A 16,639-nucleotide genomic window follows, 5' to 3' on the forward strand; every position below is an offset into this window, starting at 1 on the left:
AAAGAAGAAAACTAGATTTTAACCTTATAAAAAATTATTATAATCGTAGAGACTATTTATTTTTCTTTATCATATTTAAAAAATAAATGTTAATTCTATATTTCGAGGGGTTTGAGAGTGTTTTAGGCTACGTGTGTTTTGGGTTAGAGACTATACCAGATTCAAACATTGGATGCTTACACCTCCTATCGGGTGAATTTGTAGTTACCGTGATGGCAATTTGTATTTCTAGCATTGTATTATATTAAATTAAAATCTTAACTTTCTGCAGTGTTTAAAACAAATACATTTTGTTCTAAATGAACATAATCTGTAAATTATTCATTAAAATCCTACTCAACGTAATAGCCACTATCTCGTCACACATCCTATGTATAAACAAAATGGTCGGCCACTGCGTTACTATTTGGTAAAAGTACTTATCGAATTTTAGTAATTCTTTTAAGCTTATCTTTTATTACTTAGTAAACCAGTAGAATATTTAATTTAAAGGCTTTTATTAAATAGAATAGGTATGTTACTTTATTTTAAAAGTTTATATGCTGGTCCGGCATATTTTCAAACCGGCGTTTTTGAAATTCATAACTGAGAAATTACTATTTTTTGTTTTGATATAACCTTTAATTTAAAAACAATGTATTACTTTTACCCATTTGTGTGTCAAAAAAGTACAGTGCATCCTGAATTATTTGTTTTATAAACTAGTAAACCTTGATGTTAAAGTTTTCAAGGGCTCTGTTTACTTATCATTATCAATAACAAACTGTTAAGTAATTTATCTTCACGGCATACCACCTTAATCCAGTTCTTCGTAGAATTTATTTATACATCGTTTTGAAAATTACCTTATTTTTGAAAGAGTAAAATTTTTATTTTGCCCTATATAGTAAGATATCTTGTGTTGTAAGCATAGAGCTGTGTAATGTAAGGGCATAATTAATAAGTGACCATTTAATAGAAAAATGCTATCATTTATCCTGCTCATATTTTACAGATTTTGCTGAGATCAGTCAGCCGATTTGAAAACAATTTTCCTTTACAACATGACATTTTGAGCATACTGCTTAGTTTTAATTGGTGATTAATATGTTTCAAAAATTATAAATTAATAAAATGGCAAAGAATTGTAAGATCATTTCTCTATTTTAAATAGTTTCTAAGTAAATGAAATTTATTTATTGTAATCACCTGAAGCAGTGTAATCTTTTTTTTTATTGACTGAAATTAATTTGCCTGAAATTTTCTGCTATGATGCAATTCAGTAAATTATTTATTAAAATATTAAAACAAATAACAGAAGTTGCAGGTTCTCAGCTAAGGTATTTTTCTTGAATCATTTTGAACAATTCGGTTTTGAAATATTTTTTTATATATTCACAGAAAATATCTCATTTCAAAGCTGAATTATCTTAGAATGTCTTAAACATAATTATAGTAAAATGAGTTAGTAACAAAAATGTGACTACATCAAATACCTTTTCCAGCATCCATATTACTGTAATTATTTTTTCAATACTTATTACTTAGTTCAAATCACTGAGAAATTTTATTTTTAAAAATTTAAAAAAACTGAAAATGGGTTGTCACATCCTTTTTCTATATGGAAATTTTCAGTTTTGATTTTGCTGATTAAAATTGATATAAGTTGTTCTGTGAAACTACTAATTAAATTTTTTTTAGGAAATATAATTTTTGTTTCTTCAAAACCAAATTTCCTAGTTTAATAAAAATAAAACGGAAGGACCCTTACAATAGTAAGAAGCCAATAATTTTTTTTTCTATTATTTGAATTGTCTAATTACACATTCTTCACCTTACTGCTTTTAAGAAGAAAAAACTATACGACTCTCACAAGTTAATTTGAGTGTGTATAATAAATTAGTTCGAAATGTAGTAACTCATTGGGAATATAACTTTTATAGTTAGGTGTAGAAGATCATAGTTTGAAGAAATGATTTAAAAAATACTTTATGAATTTGAAGACTTCATTAAATTAGGCTCTGCAATGAAACAGTATAGGGTATTTTGTAATGACACAGGTAGTGCAAAAAATACATGCTTGGTGAAGGAAATAAACAAATCTGTGTATAGTATCCCTTATTTATGAACGCTATAAAATGCTGTAACTATATATATAAAAAATTGATAAGGCATGATAGAGATGAGATAAGCCAATAGCTTTTAGTGAAAATTTAACAAATTAAGATGCAACATATTCTTCTCTAGTTACCTTTTACCTTCCCTAGTTACAGCAGAAATAAAATTGTAGTTTCCTTTTTTATTGCGATTTGTGTATCTGTTGCAACATCTCCCCCCCTGTCATCAGGATTGACAATCAGTTAAGCAGAAAGGGTTATGTGAGGAAGCCCTAGAAAGAGTACTGTACTTATTGTTAACAGTGAAAGTAATGGATGCTGATGAACTTTCTAAAAGTGTTATTGGCTGCAGTTTTATGGCTATAAGTAAATGCTTAAAAATGTTTCATAAATAAAAAACAGTATTAAATGTGCACAACAAATGAGTGAATTACAAGAACTTATTACTGTAGGTACAGTGGATACCAGACATTGATGAAATGCTCAACACAAGAGTACGTATTGACTGACAGTTTCCTATCTGTACATTATTTTTTTTATACTGGTGCTCACATTTTCTTTAATATTTTGTAAATCAAATATTAACACAAACTTGAACTTTACAAAATCGTTTTAACAAATAATTAACAAAAAATTTAATCTACATGAAATAGAAGTTGAATAAAACAATAAGAAAAAATGTGATAATTTACAAATTATTAACACAAATTTTAATCTACATGAAATAGAAGTTGAATAAAACAAAAGAAAGATTTTTTTAAGAAAAAAAAAAATCAATTCAAGGGAATGCATTTTTGTTTTGTATATAATATTTTTCATCCCTCCCCAGATGCAATCTTACAGGTACTTTAGATCAGATCAGGGGATCTGATCATAGCCAATATGGACCTCCATGACTGATCAATCTCTCAAGTCAAGAATTGAATTGAAAAGGCACAAGGGAAGTGGGGAGGTGTGCTATCATATTGGAAACTTCGCATCTCATTTACCCTATCTCCCTAACAGCTGATAGGGTAAAATGTACTTGATTCCTGGGAAAAGATGTTGGAACTGGCTTAAAATCAAGTGAAACTCTGATCCGCTTGTTTAGAAAGATGGCAATCTGATAAAGTTTAATCAAACAGCACAGTTCACAGTACCCAATATACTTAATGTAATTTACAGAATACAGTAATTTTTACAGTAATACAGTATTGCACATTGTTGATCAGCTTACAAATTTAACATCACCAAAAAAGAATTAGGTTTTAGTTTACATTAAATAGGTACTTTTCTGACAAATAGCAATGTATTGTTTCTAAATAAAATTCAAATTTTCCAACTTAAGTAATTTAATTACTGTACGTCAAACATAAAAAGCAGTGTTTTTTTATTCCAATATCTCAAAAACTACAGCATACATAGTTCTGGGACATTTTTTAAAATTTTTTCAGGTCAAAACCATAAGAAATCAGCATCCTAGAAATTTCAGTATGACCTCACACCGGGGTACCCTTAGTCCTAGTAGAAATTCATTATACATCATACTGTGTATGTGTGTGTGTATATTCATGGAAATGGTTTAAGCTAGATATATTGAATTTAAATATTGATTTAATTTATTTGGTTTAAATATTGATTTTCTTTTGTTTGATTATTACTGATTTGATCAGTAGAAAGTTTTTATTTTATTTTCAGTTTCTTAGATAATGTATAAAACCCCCAAAAATGAGGTGAGGTGGTCAATCTAAAATTGAAATGCCAACAAATTATAAACTGTGTTGACATGTGATTTCATGTCATATTTGTGTACTCCCTTAACTTATACACTCATTAAAAATTAATTCACTTGTACAAAAGTTGCAACAACTGATTACTAATTAATTAAAATATTTTGACCACCCAGACAAGCACAAGCTCAGTTACTATACAGTAATAAAAAAAAGTGGCTGGAAATTCACTTTGTAGTATAAATAATTTTATTATATTTTGGGCAGTGTACATTAATTAGACAATCTCCATCCAGTAAAAAAAACATTAACTTAAAACTCATAAATAATAAACAGTAAAAAGGAAAAACCAGTAATGCTAGATTAGGTGTGAATGTTGTGTCTATGCCAATAATATTACTACATACAATTAACATATTATTTACCACAGAGAATTATTTTTTGTTATTTTTAAACTTCAGCTTTATGCCAAAGAGCAAACTTTTACATAATGCAAAATTGGATGAAAATGTTTCTTAGGTTCATTTTTCTTAAATATTTATACTGTAATTTGATATAGTTTATTAAATCTTTAAGCAGCTTTGAAAAAAAGTAGTATACTTAATTACTGCAAAAGATAAACCATTTAAATTTATCCTAAGTCTTCAACAGAACAACTTACATCAACCTAAACATCTTAATATTATTATTACCAGCTTATCAATAAAACTGGTAATTGTAAATTAGCAGTACTGTATTTTTACAGTACTGACTTTTACAGCATAGTTCCATCTTTCTGGGCATTTCACCAGATGTTGGTTCACAGATAGATAACCCTCAAAAATTGTTTGAGAAACCACTTCATGATGAGATAATCAGTCTTTGGTGTGCTTTGTCCAGTAATTGTCAATATTTTATTGTGAAGCCAATATTTTTTAATACAACTGTCAATTTTTGAAGAACTGTGTTTAGTTGACTAATGGTAAACTGTATTACTGTTTTTTTTTCAATGAGACAGCAGCATTTTGCTCTTCATTGCCCTGTGTTCACAACAACAGATTTAACATTATAACAAATGTTTTTCAACATAACTCTGGCAGAAAAAATGTATTGCTGAGCAGGGAAACTTAACTGCACAACTGTGCTTTTGTAAATAAAAATATTTAACTTTCAATAAATCTAAGAATTTTTAAGTTTAAAGTTTTTTATAAGTTATAAGTTTTTTTTTTGTTTTAATTTCTTTAATTTCTTTTTTCATAAAATCATTATGTGATTGTCTGTTCAATAAGTATATATATAAAAGATTAAATTGTTTTAGTACTGGACAGCAAAATTAATGTACATTTATGATATTTAAAATCTGGCAATAGAAAATATTTCTGAAAAAATAGGAAGTTAAATTTATGTTACATTTACTTATCTAATTACAGTGTTTGAGAGCCCCTTGATTTTTATCAAGGGGCAAATTAAATTGAATAACATTATATCTTATTAAGTTGATTTTATTTTTAGATAACTGGACTGGATGTTGTCTAGCATGATATAATGTATATACAGAGCATTTCATAATCTTCTTTGGAGTTTTGAAAATTTATTAACAAAAATTCAATTCAAAAACAATTTCACTCATAACAAGTACTTTACGAAAGATACTTCAAATAGTTTTTTCCACATTTTTACTAAGCTAAGTTAGTAAACCATTTGCTCGCTAGGCATCGACAGTAGAGAAAATGGCTGCCACAGGAAGCGAGAAGTCGTTTTGTATGTTAGAATTTCACTTGTCAAAGTCAGTAATTTCTGTGCACTGTGCGTTTCGGTTGAAATCAACTGGTCGTCCATCAACCTCAGAGTCAATGTCAAACATGTGCTTGTAAGTTTCATTCACAGCCTGCCAAAATCGACTGTGGCTGCAGGCAGAGAATTAGGAATTCCAAAAACAACAGTGTACAGAGTTCTCTGTAAATGTTTTATTATATAAACCGTACCATCTTCAATTAATACAGCGTCTTTCTGATGGAAGATAAAACATGTGCTCGATCTTTGTTTACAGTTACAGGAAAAGATGTTAGATGAAGGTTTTCTAAACAAGATAATTTTCAGCGATGAAGCTATTTTCCATATTAGCAGCAAAATATTAGCAGTCATAACGTGCGAGTATGGGGAACTGAAAACCCACACGCTTATGTGGAACACATTCGGGATTAAATTAACACATTCGTATGTGGAACACATATGAAAGTAAACTTTTTTGTGCGATCTCTCGTGAGGCAGTGTATTATGGGCCGTTAAACGACAGTAACTGGCATGATATACCTGGATATGATACAACTGTGGCTTTTGCCTCAGCTACTCAACAACTTCATTTTCCAGCAAGATGGTTGTCCTGCCCATTTTCATAACTCTACCGAAAATGACATGTTAGAACGAGTTTGGCAAGAGCTAGACTTGCCGTGTCACCAGAGGAGCACGTATTGAACTTTTATAGAATTTAACAAAAACTGTTTGAGTCCCTGCATCACCTCGTACAATTTTCATTTAGGTAAGTGAATTACTTTTAAATAACTCCTAAGAACATTATGAAACGCCCTGTACAATTTTACATTAAATATTTAAAAAAAAAAAGTAATAAAATTAAAGAGCCTTCCACGTTTGAAAATATACAAGTTTCAAACCTTTATGTTTGAGAATTACAATTTTTTTAAAGGCAACATCTAAAAAAAAAATTTTTTTAACCTTTACCATACAATTTCGGCATATGACAATGAACATAAGATCAATTTAATCATAAAATTAAGCTGCCCATCCACGTAGACCTAATCGAATTAAAAAACTGAAGTAACAAGTACTAAGCAGGAGTTATTAGGTACTATTAACTAGAGACAAAAAATAATTATTCACATTTTATGCTGAAGCTAAGTGCCATGTTTATCATCAATTCTATTCATGGTCCTTAAATATTTCTTCATGGTATAGACCCTTGTTAAACTTAATTTGCGCTAAGAAAGGGACTTGTTATATTTCCTTCTTTTCACATGGTTTAATAAATTATATGTCAAACATGTCAAGTATATGCATCATAAAACTAAATTACTATTGTACTGTTCTACCACCATTGTTCCCGATGGATTTCAACTGGTGGCCATCAGGAGATGGCCACCAGTTGAAATCAACCATTTTAGCCTAACTTTGGCTGATAAGGATAATCATATCTCTTTCTTTATTATCTAAAAGTTCATTTCAGAAATATAAGTTCATCGCTATTATTACCACAACCCTGAAAGCAGGGTTATCTGCTCAACCACCAGGGTAGCCATTAATCTATCTAAAAATTTGCAAATTTAAGGATATTTATATTTTTTCCTCAATATTAAAATCGTAATTTAATTTTCAGTTTCTTTTCAAAATTTAACTTCTTTTACTTAAAATATATTTTATTGGTTCAATAAACTTTTCTTATTTTATATTTTTTGACAACAATTTTAATAATGTTCATACGCAAAGAACAACAAACAATACAAGGGCATGAAATTAAAACATCACCAGTTCACATCTAATAATCAATTAAAAATCTTAAAAAAATATTTTAATTAAATAGTTTAAAAACATTTTACTTTTGAAGATCCTGGTTCATTTGAACAAGTGAAAGCAATGGAATGTATATTTGCAGAGGTTAAGATTATCACGCTCAAAACCTTAATGTAAACTTTTCAAATATCCATGGAAAGTTTCAAGATTTAGTGCAAGATAATAATTTATAAAGAACTAAACATCCAGTGACTAAGCAATTTTATTGAATATGAGAGCAACTAACAAAAAATTAACTGTGCCTAAAGACTGAATTCATTAAATAAATCAGAGCAACAGCTTTGTTTTGAATTTGTCTTAATGTCAATTTATTGGTCAATATAAAATTTGGAATTGAAAAGGGAGAAGGTGTCTAAGTATTTTTTATATGCTGAATCTGAATATGTTTTCCAAAACAACCTATCAATGTAACAACCTCTTAATCAATGTAACAACAAGTTACAACCCCTTGTTCCATCATTGGAACAAACAATACAAATAACAATAAGCAAACATACAGATGATGCTGCATGGATGTTGATTATTCACATTTGTATGTTCGCTTATCCACATTTGATTTATATTGTATTGTATACTGTAGACCTATATTTGATACATAAAGTTGAATGATGTCATTTCAAGTCAAGCCAGACACGTACAGACATGACAGTGAATCAAGTAATGAGTAAATCAATGTGATGAAATTTTCTTCAGTATGAGTTCAGATCTTGGTATGCTGTGTTCTTTAGTTGTGGTAGTGGTTTTATCATAATCATATTATAAAAATTGTTTCAGTGATGCCATAAATTTAGTGAAAGGTTTTTATGACAGAACACCTTTAGTATTATTTTATTGAACAAGAAAGTTTGTTTTATTGGACTTATGGTGAAACAATTTTATGTATGAAGTATTTTATGTAATTAAATATTTTATTTATAAATTAAAAGAAATTATTTTTATAATTATTTCAGCTTACTTTCATTCATTTATTCATTAGAACATTTTGAATTTTACAATGAATAAAAACCAGATACCAAATGACTTCCTTGTACGCCTATTAATGTGCATACACATTTTGTGCTGCACTCCGTTTAAAACTTATTTCATTTGAAAGTGAAATACGATCTCCAATTTTTTAAAAGTATCCAATTCTTTAAAAGTGAACAGTTACACAAATGCATTGTGATGGACATCACATTTTTTTGTAGTGTCCATATCAGCACTTTATATTATGTGGTGTTACGGGTCTGATCCATAACTGTGCACATATCAGTTCAAATCTTCATATATATATATATATATATAAATTCTTTAACTTTTTTAAAATTTAAATATGTAGATGTATTAATTATTAACCTCAGATTGTAAAAACTTTTGTTTTAAAATGAAACGTACATAAAATTTTATTTCACTAATAACTTCCCATTTTTTTCTATTCTTCTTTTGTATTGTTACTACTGGAATTACCAAAAAAAGTTAAAAAATATATGTATATGAAGTCTGATTTGAACCAATGTGCCTTCCCCTTGTAAATCCAAATATTTCATTATTAAAATTTTATTTGGCTGTCACTCTGGAACCAATGAAAATAAGCGCACTCGTTGAGCTTTCAACGAGGGCTTATTATTGCAGTTAAAAAAGTCCAAAATCCAAATTTATTCAGAGTCTGACTGTATACACATTTTTGGCCCAGTCGATTGCAATCAAAAATGGAGGTATACAACTAAATGTTACAACAGTCATAAAACTGTTGTATAATTTTGTTAACATTCAACACTCTATGGCTAATCATTTTTGAGTTATGCAAGATACATAACATACATATGTATGTACACACGTCATGCTGAATCTAGTCAAAATGAATATTTCCGTTGAAGTCTGAAAACCAAATTTTTTTGCGATTACAATACTTCCTTTACTTTGTACAAGTAAAATTCAGGCTTGTAAAAATTCTCCAATCATTTTTTGTTAAGTTTGTGGAGAATTCACCACAAAAAAATCAACAAAAACAAGTATCGAATCTGCTGAAAACTGCTTACATTAAACTAACCCAGTGGTTAAAAGGAAAAAAGTCTTTTGGCATACCTATGATCTGGTGAAAGCCTATTAACCATTATGATGACTTACTTTTGCTTAACAAAGTAGTACTGAATACCCAAATATTCATTCAGCTACGAGATCAGTACTTCATGGTGTAGATTTTTCCAATAACGATCGCTCCAACTTCTTGGAAAGAAATTTCTGATTCTCCAGAAGGTCCAACTAATGAATCCTCAACTTCAGTGGATATTAATTATATTCCAGAAGAATCAAATACTGAACGTCACTTCATCACAAAAGCAGAACTGAGCAACTTAATTTGTGACTTGTATTTGTCAAAACAACATGTACAATACCTAGTCACATCTTAAAGAATGGAATTTACTCAAAAAAGTCACTAAAATTTCAGTATATGGAAATCGAAATGAAAATTTACTTTTTGTTCTTGTTCCTGCCATGATGTTAAGGGGCTAATGTCTGAATTGGACATTGAGTGTTATTCATGATTGGTGTTATCTATAAACTCATTAAAAAGAAGCTTACAGGCAGTGTTGTTGCATAATTTGAATAAGTTTTCTTCTATACCAGTAGTGCATCCTGTAGGAATGAAAGAAACATGAAAGTATGTCAAAAATTTTAAAAGTTATAAGTATGATGAACACTCAAGGCGAATCTCACTGCTGACCTGGAAAGTGATACGGCTTCTTCTCGGTCTCCAGAGTACTTTACAAAATGTGTTTCTTGTGTTTGTGGGATAGTCAGACTACAGATAAACACTACTACATACTTAAGAATGGCAGCAAATCAGCTTACCCCACAAAAGGAAAATGTCAATATGCCTCTTGTGGAAGTGGGAATAAAACTAGGCCTGGTAAAGAATTTTGTAAAAGCATTAAATAAAGATAGATGACTAAATATTTAGCTGAGGTTTTTCCACAATTAAGCGAAGCTAAATTAATTATATTATATTTATTATATTCATTGCAATATTCATCGGGCCACAAATAAGAAAATTAATTCATGAAAATATATTAACAGCAAACTGAATCCTAAAGAACTAGCAACATGGAAGTTATTCAAAGATGTCTTTAATGGTTTTCTTGGAAACAAAAAATCAGAAAACCATGGTCCGCTTATAAATGAACTCTTAGTGAACTACAAAAATTTAGGCTGGAGAATGTCATTGAAAATTCATGTTTAATATTGTGACAGGAGAAAGGTTCCATAAAGATATATTGCAGATGGAACAACATCACAGCAGATGGGATGAATTTATGATGAGTGACTACTGCTACATGATAAAAGGAGAAGACTTCACTGAACACAAAAGGAAATTAAGATAAACATAGATGTCTGCTAAATAAAGGTAGGAATTTTAACTGTAATTATTATTATTTTTTGTATGCTATTATTTAAGAAGTTTCTCAGTATCTTAAAAGGTCATAACTAAAAATCTGAGGGTGATTAAAAACTGATTTCATTTTAAGATTCAGCATAAAAAATACATAAAAAAAAAAAATAGTGTTTAGCGATATTTTACTACTAAAAAAAAATCTAAAAAGAAATAATTATTACTGAACTTCCTTCAGAAAGGACCTTTAACAGTATTATATAAAAGAAAGGTGTTTTACATTAGAAAAAGGCTCCAGTAATTGGATTATTGAGTAGAACCAACACCCATTCACCCACACAATGCCTCTTCAGCACCATAGGAATATTATTAGCTGTCATATGGCCATTCTGCAGTTGACAATGGACATATGCAAATAACTGCTGAACCAAAAACCCTCCATCTTTAGTGGGGAGGAATAATTCTAGTAGATTTACCTTGTTTCAAGGTAACTATATACATTTGAGTGTTAATGTATGTATGCAGAGTGTTTCTAAAGTGGTGAGCTGGCTATACTTTTTCAGATTCTACCTGTAAAACTAAACAAAAAATATCCTTTTTTGGAAAAATGGCAATTTCTCCTTCGTTCTTCTCCTGTCCACCATTTTGTTATTTTTATATAAAAATTTATAGCTTGGATAGATGAATCACCTGAACATTTGGTAAGCATCTCTTAATAAAGTTTTAAAATTAGCAAAAAATCAGGAATTTATCTCCGTAAATATTAGTTTTTATCAAGATTTATGTTATTAGCTAAAATATTAAGCCTTTTATTTTGAACAAAATTACATTTTATTTAACAAATAGCCAAGTTATGGCAGAAAATTGATGTAATTTTGTGTTTTTTTTCACATCCTCCATTTTATGTTCAATTCAGTTAATATATTGCTTTTATAGACTTAATAATTATGACAGAATTACAAAATCAATTTTCTCCCATAACTCAAATATTTGTTAACCGATTTAAAAAGATAAATGTAATTTTGTTCAAAATAAATGGCTTAATATTTTAGCAATAACATAAATTTTGATAAAACTAATATTTATGTAGATATAATGGATTGAAAAATAAACATGGCTGCCATTTTGTAATTTTCAAAGGTATTTAGTACTGAATTTTTGCTAATTTTAAAACTTTAAAGACATAATGTGATTTGTCAATCCGAACTTGAGACATAAATTTTTATATAAAAATAACAAAATGGAGGACAGAGGGAGAACTGAGAAATTACCATTTTTCCTAAGGATATTTTCTGTTCAGTTTTAAAATTAGAATCTGAAAGAGTATAACCAGCCCACCATTTTAGAAACACTCTGTATATTATGTTAATTTATGTGATTTTATCAATAAAGCTTGGTAGTTATAAGGAACATTTTTTACAAAAAATAGTGATTAGAAAATCAGAAAACAAAATTTGATACTGTAAAGTGATATAATATAATCATAAAAACATTATTTTATCGATACATACAAGTAATAAGACATCATAATTTTTTCACACTCATTGGTGATTCTATTGACATATTAGTTCCAATTTGTAATTAACTTATAAAAGGGAATATGTCATTAGAATCATAATTATGAAATAAAATTAAAATACTCTTTTATATATCTGATTATACGCTATTCAGAACTAAACATATAATTCATCAATAATTTTGAAGTGCTTGCTTCCTTGAATAATTCCATATAAACAAACAGAGTATGTTTGATAAGTTATTATTAACTAAAGAAATTTACAGCAGTTGTTTGTAAGGTTCTTTAATGTCAGAGCTGACCAATGACAAGTAGTTGTAAAGCTTTGGTTACAATAAAGATCCAACACTGTAAATGGATCAATGTATTATCCAGGGCATAGCACACAAAAACAGTCTTATCATAATCTGGCAATGATAACTGACAGTGAAATTTATACAGAAGTTATAAGTTTTAAAATATAATTTGTTTATAGTTATTTAGAATTAATTTTCTTCAACTTTTTTCTTTGGTTAATTGCTAGTTTGATGACAAACTGTACTTTCTCACATTAACCTTTTGTTTTTGTTATCTGTCATATGCCTTCTCTTAAAAATAGAGTATTTTATTTTGATTTTTAATTTTTGATTAACTTCATTTAAAAACTACTGAAACTGCCTAAGAGGAAAGCTTTCAAAAAAAATTATGAAATAAAAAAGCAATTTTTGCAAACTGCATACACAAATTAAAAAATAAAGAAAATTAATATGTAATTAAAACTGTGATAACATTTTTTATGTTAATTATTGTTACAATACATTTAATTTGACTTCTGACAATAAAATAAACAATTTAGAAATAGCACAATATAAATTCTTACAATAAACATTTACCCTACAGAAATTACAATAAAGCCTATCATATCAAACATAAAATTACTAAATTGTTAATATTTTATTAACATAAAATAATATTAATTGATACTTTTAATATCTTAAGCCAAATTAAATGTGTTTTCCCCATAAAAGCTTAAACTTAAAATATTAATTCAGTGAAATGATTAAGTGATTATTTCTGGATAGTAACTAGATCTAAAATGAATCACCATTTGATTGTTTTAAAGCTGAATATTCTTTGCTAATGAACAGCTTAACCCAGTTCCATCTGGTTCAACATTTAGTGATGTGATAATAGAATCATCAACAACCATTGAGAAACGTTTGCTTCGTATACCACCCAGAGGTGGTAAATCTTGTTCAAACCCAAGCTCTTTAGTAAAAGCTCCACTAGAATCTGCTAACATTCTGACCTAAACAAAAAATTTATTCCATTAATCTCTAAGGAAAACTAAAAAAAAACAACAATGAAATTAAGATAACAAAAATTAATTTTCTCAAAATAATTCTGTCAATAGTAAGTAAAACAAGTATCATTACTAAAAATCTCCATAAGTAACATTTTTACCAGTTATAACCAGGTTGGGAGCTATTACAAGCTCCCAACCTGGTTTCATCTGTGGCAGAATCTCATGGATGAGAACCAGAGTTGGAAGTTGACCTTTTACTACGACATTCATTCTAAAAGGCATGAATACAAATAGGAAGAGAAGAAGAAAGGGGGCAATCAACCCTCAGAAGAAATGCCAGTAATCAAGAGTAGTTTATCTTCTAACCCAAGAACCTTATTAAGCCTATTTCAATAAGCTTTAAAGACTTAGAAATATATAAACAAATGTTTCTCTTCAATATTCTACAGGTATAGAAAATAAGAACTTAACCTAAAACTGTAAGACATAAAAACATTTCTCAAATAAACATAAAAAAATCTGATGTGGATACTACGACTTCCTTGTACGCCTATTTAATTACATATACACATTATTTAAAATAAAAAGTACAAAAATTTTATTTTGTTAATAACTTGTGATTTTTTTCATATTTTTTTGTTATTGTATTTTAAAATAATTATTATTTTTCAAAAAATATTTTTAAAATTTTTCACGATCATACTTTACTTCATACAAAAAAATTAAAAAGAACCATTTCATTAAGTTACATTTAAAAAAATCCTACATTTAAAATATCCTACATTTGAAATTCTTGATTTACATTTACATAATTTGTTATACTTCTTTAATGACTGAAAAAGGCTAAAATTTACAATTAGAATAAAAACTTAGAAATAAAATTTAAACTTAGATTTTCCAAATTCCCATGAAAAGCATCCTTATAAGCTTCTGTGGTGAATAATTTCATCAGTAAAAAAAAAAAAGAAGTTTACTATTTAAAGTGTCTTAATTGGATATAACTTTGTTAGTACCAATAGGTATTAACTTTGTCCTATTACAGGGGTGGGGAAAAGTTCCAGGTCTCATACAAAAATGGTGTTAGTATGCTTAAATTCTTGATGGTGTCACATGATTCCATTCTTTATTAGTTTAATATGAGTTTCAAGTTACTGCATCCTAAATATATAATTTATAATCTGTCTTAATGGAGAATTAGGGCTGTACAGTGATTAAATACTTTTTCTGAAAGGCTTAAATGCAAAGTAAATTAAAGAAGAGTTTGAAATAACATTGGGAGACTCTTCTCCATCAAATACAATAGTTAAATGCTAGGTTGCAGAGTTTAAAATGGTACATTAGCAATGAACCAACACTGGACCCCTTCTGAAGTGACTGTGCCAGAAATGATAGAAAAAGTACATAAAATTGTTTTGGCAGATCGATGAGTAACAGTAAACAAATTAGCAGAGTTTGTAGGCGTATTAACAGAACATGTATGCAATATTTTGCATGAACAAGCTGTGCACTAGATGAGTGCCGTGTTGTCTTGGAGCTCTTTTGCCATAATCCAGAGGAATTTTCATCATCATCAATTTCTCATCAACCATCACAAATTTTGTTAATTTGTGATGGTTGATGAGAAAAGGAAAAGAGAAAAGAAATTTGTCAAAAGAAGTGAAAACAACTTTATCCTTAAAGTTATGGCAACTGTTTTTTTGGGATGCATGTAGAATAATTTTCATTCATTATCTTAAAAAAAATGTAACAATAAATTGCAGCATCTTTGCGATGAAATCAAGGAAAACGACCACATTTGGCAAAACAAGTGCTTTTTCATCAAGACAATGCTTTAGCTTACACTTTGGCAAAAATCAATGAATTATGGTTCAAACTGCTCAAACATTCCATATTCACTCTATCTTCTCCCAGTGACTATCACTTGTTTCCTAACCTAAAAAATGGCTTGGAAGGAACAAATTTTCAACAAATAATGGAGTTTACTGATTGTTATTTTAACATAAGATGGTATTCAATAAGATGGTTATTTTAAGGAGTTAAACTGATGTACTGAACTGACATAAGCACTCTTATGTCGTTATGGAAATGGACTAAGTGTCACCTTAATGGTGATTATTTTGAAAATAAATCAAAATGTATCTGAAAAATGTTTTCTTATCCAGGCCTGGAACTTTTCACCCTGCCCTCGTATATTATTGTAAATTAGTAAGAAAACCAACCATCAATCATTAATTACGACTTGACAACAAAAAATAAATATTTTGTGCATTTCCAAATTTAAAACAATTTTTTTATATAATGAAACAGAAGATCCAACTTAAAAATTTATATTTATTTAAAAAATTAATTGTTAAAAATTATTATTATTTAAAAAATTATGACAAGAAAATAGTGATCATACAAAAAGTTGTTTTCACCAGATAGCAAATCCTCACAGTTCAATATTTGCAAAGAAAATATTATAGAAAATCAGTAGGACTGCTTGCTGAAATCTAGTTGAATGAAATTAACTCATCTTTGAACGCTATCAATACAGTGATAAATCTAAAAGTTGGAAAAATTCCATGATAATGAAATGAGATGTTCTGAAATTACTGCGTAAAAGGATGGAAGGCCAGACTAATTGACTATTTTGTAGTACACTCACTTTTTGAGTTCACAGAAAAAGTAATTTTTATCAACATAATGGGTTGAGTAATTTCATGAAAATAAATACAGCACTAAGGTGCTAAATAATTCTTCTGTATAATGTGGCCAAATATATTTACATAAAGTTATGATAAAAGGATAACTTACTTTGCCTTCAGTTTTATGAGCTTCACCCCAAGCAGCCATTACAAATGGATCGTTAACAGAAACACAAAATATTTCAGCTATCCCACTTTTCTGAAAATTTTCAGCATCTTCTACATAACCAGGCAGATGTGTCTAAAACATTAATTTAAAAATACAATGTTAATACAAACCAAGAATATAAACAAACAAGGCAATGTTAATTCAATTTGTTAATGTTCACAAACGCGATGCTCTCTGTTTTTTTTCCAAACAAAGTACAAACAGATTTCCCCCAACATTTTTATTTAAATCCTTCAGTGTGTA

At 28.6% G+C, this 16,639-nt stretch overlaps 1 protein-coding gene and 1 long non-coding RNA gene across 3 annotated transcripts in view; one reads left to right on the top strand and one right to left on the bottom strand.

Moving 5' to 3' along the window:
• The first annotated feature begins 153 nt into the window (after positions 1-153).
• LOC142326062 (uncharacterized) overlaps positions 154-16,639 on the top strand; it is a 21,730-nt gene continuing 5,244 nt past the window's right edge. Inside the window, exons 1-2 of one of the 2 annotated variants that reach the window (XR_012756665.1) lie at positions 154-415; positions 10,601-10,754. This is a non-coding gene — a long non-coding RNA (uncharacterized LOC142326062). The remainder of the gene's footprint in view (positions 416-10,600; positions 10,755-16,639) is intronic. The other variant, XR_012756666.1, reaches the window with a different exon arrangement.
• Prx5 (Peroxiredoxin 5) overlaps positions 12,193-16,639 on the bottom strand; it is a 25,531-nt gene continuing 21,084 nt past the window's right edge. The window contains exons 3-4 of the mRNA XM_075368165.1: positions 16,337-16,468; positions 12,193-13,543 (exon numbers count right to left, since the gene is read on the bottom strand). Of these exons, the coding sequence (XP_075224280.1) occupies positions 13,352-13,543; positions 16,337-16,468 (324 nt within the window). The 3' untranslated portion in view covers positions 12,193-13,351. The remainder of the gene's footprint in view (positions 13,544-16,336; positions 16,469-16,639) is intronic.

Source organism: Lycorma delicatula, chromosome 6, assembly GCF_047948215.1.
Source record: "Lycorma delicatula isolate Av1 chromosome 6, ASM4794821v1, whole genome shotgun sequence".
Taxonomy (NCBI): Eukaryota; Metazoa; Arthropoda; class Insecta; order Hemiptera; family Fulgoridae; genus Lycorma; species Lycorma delicatula.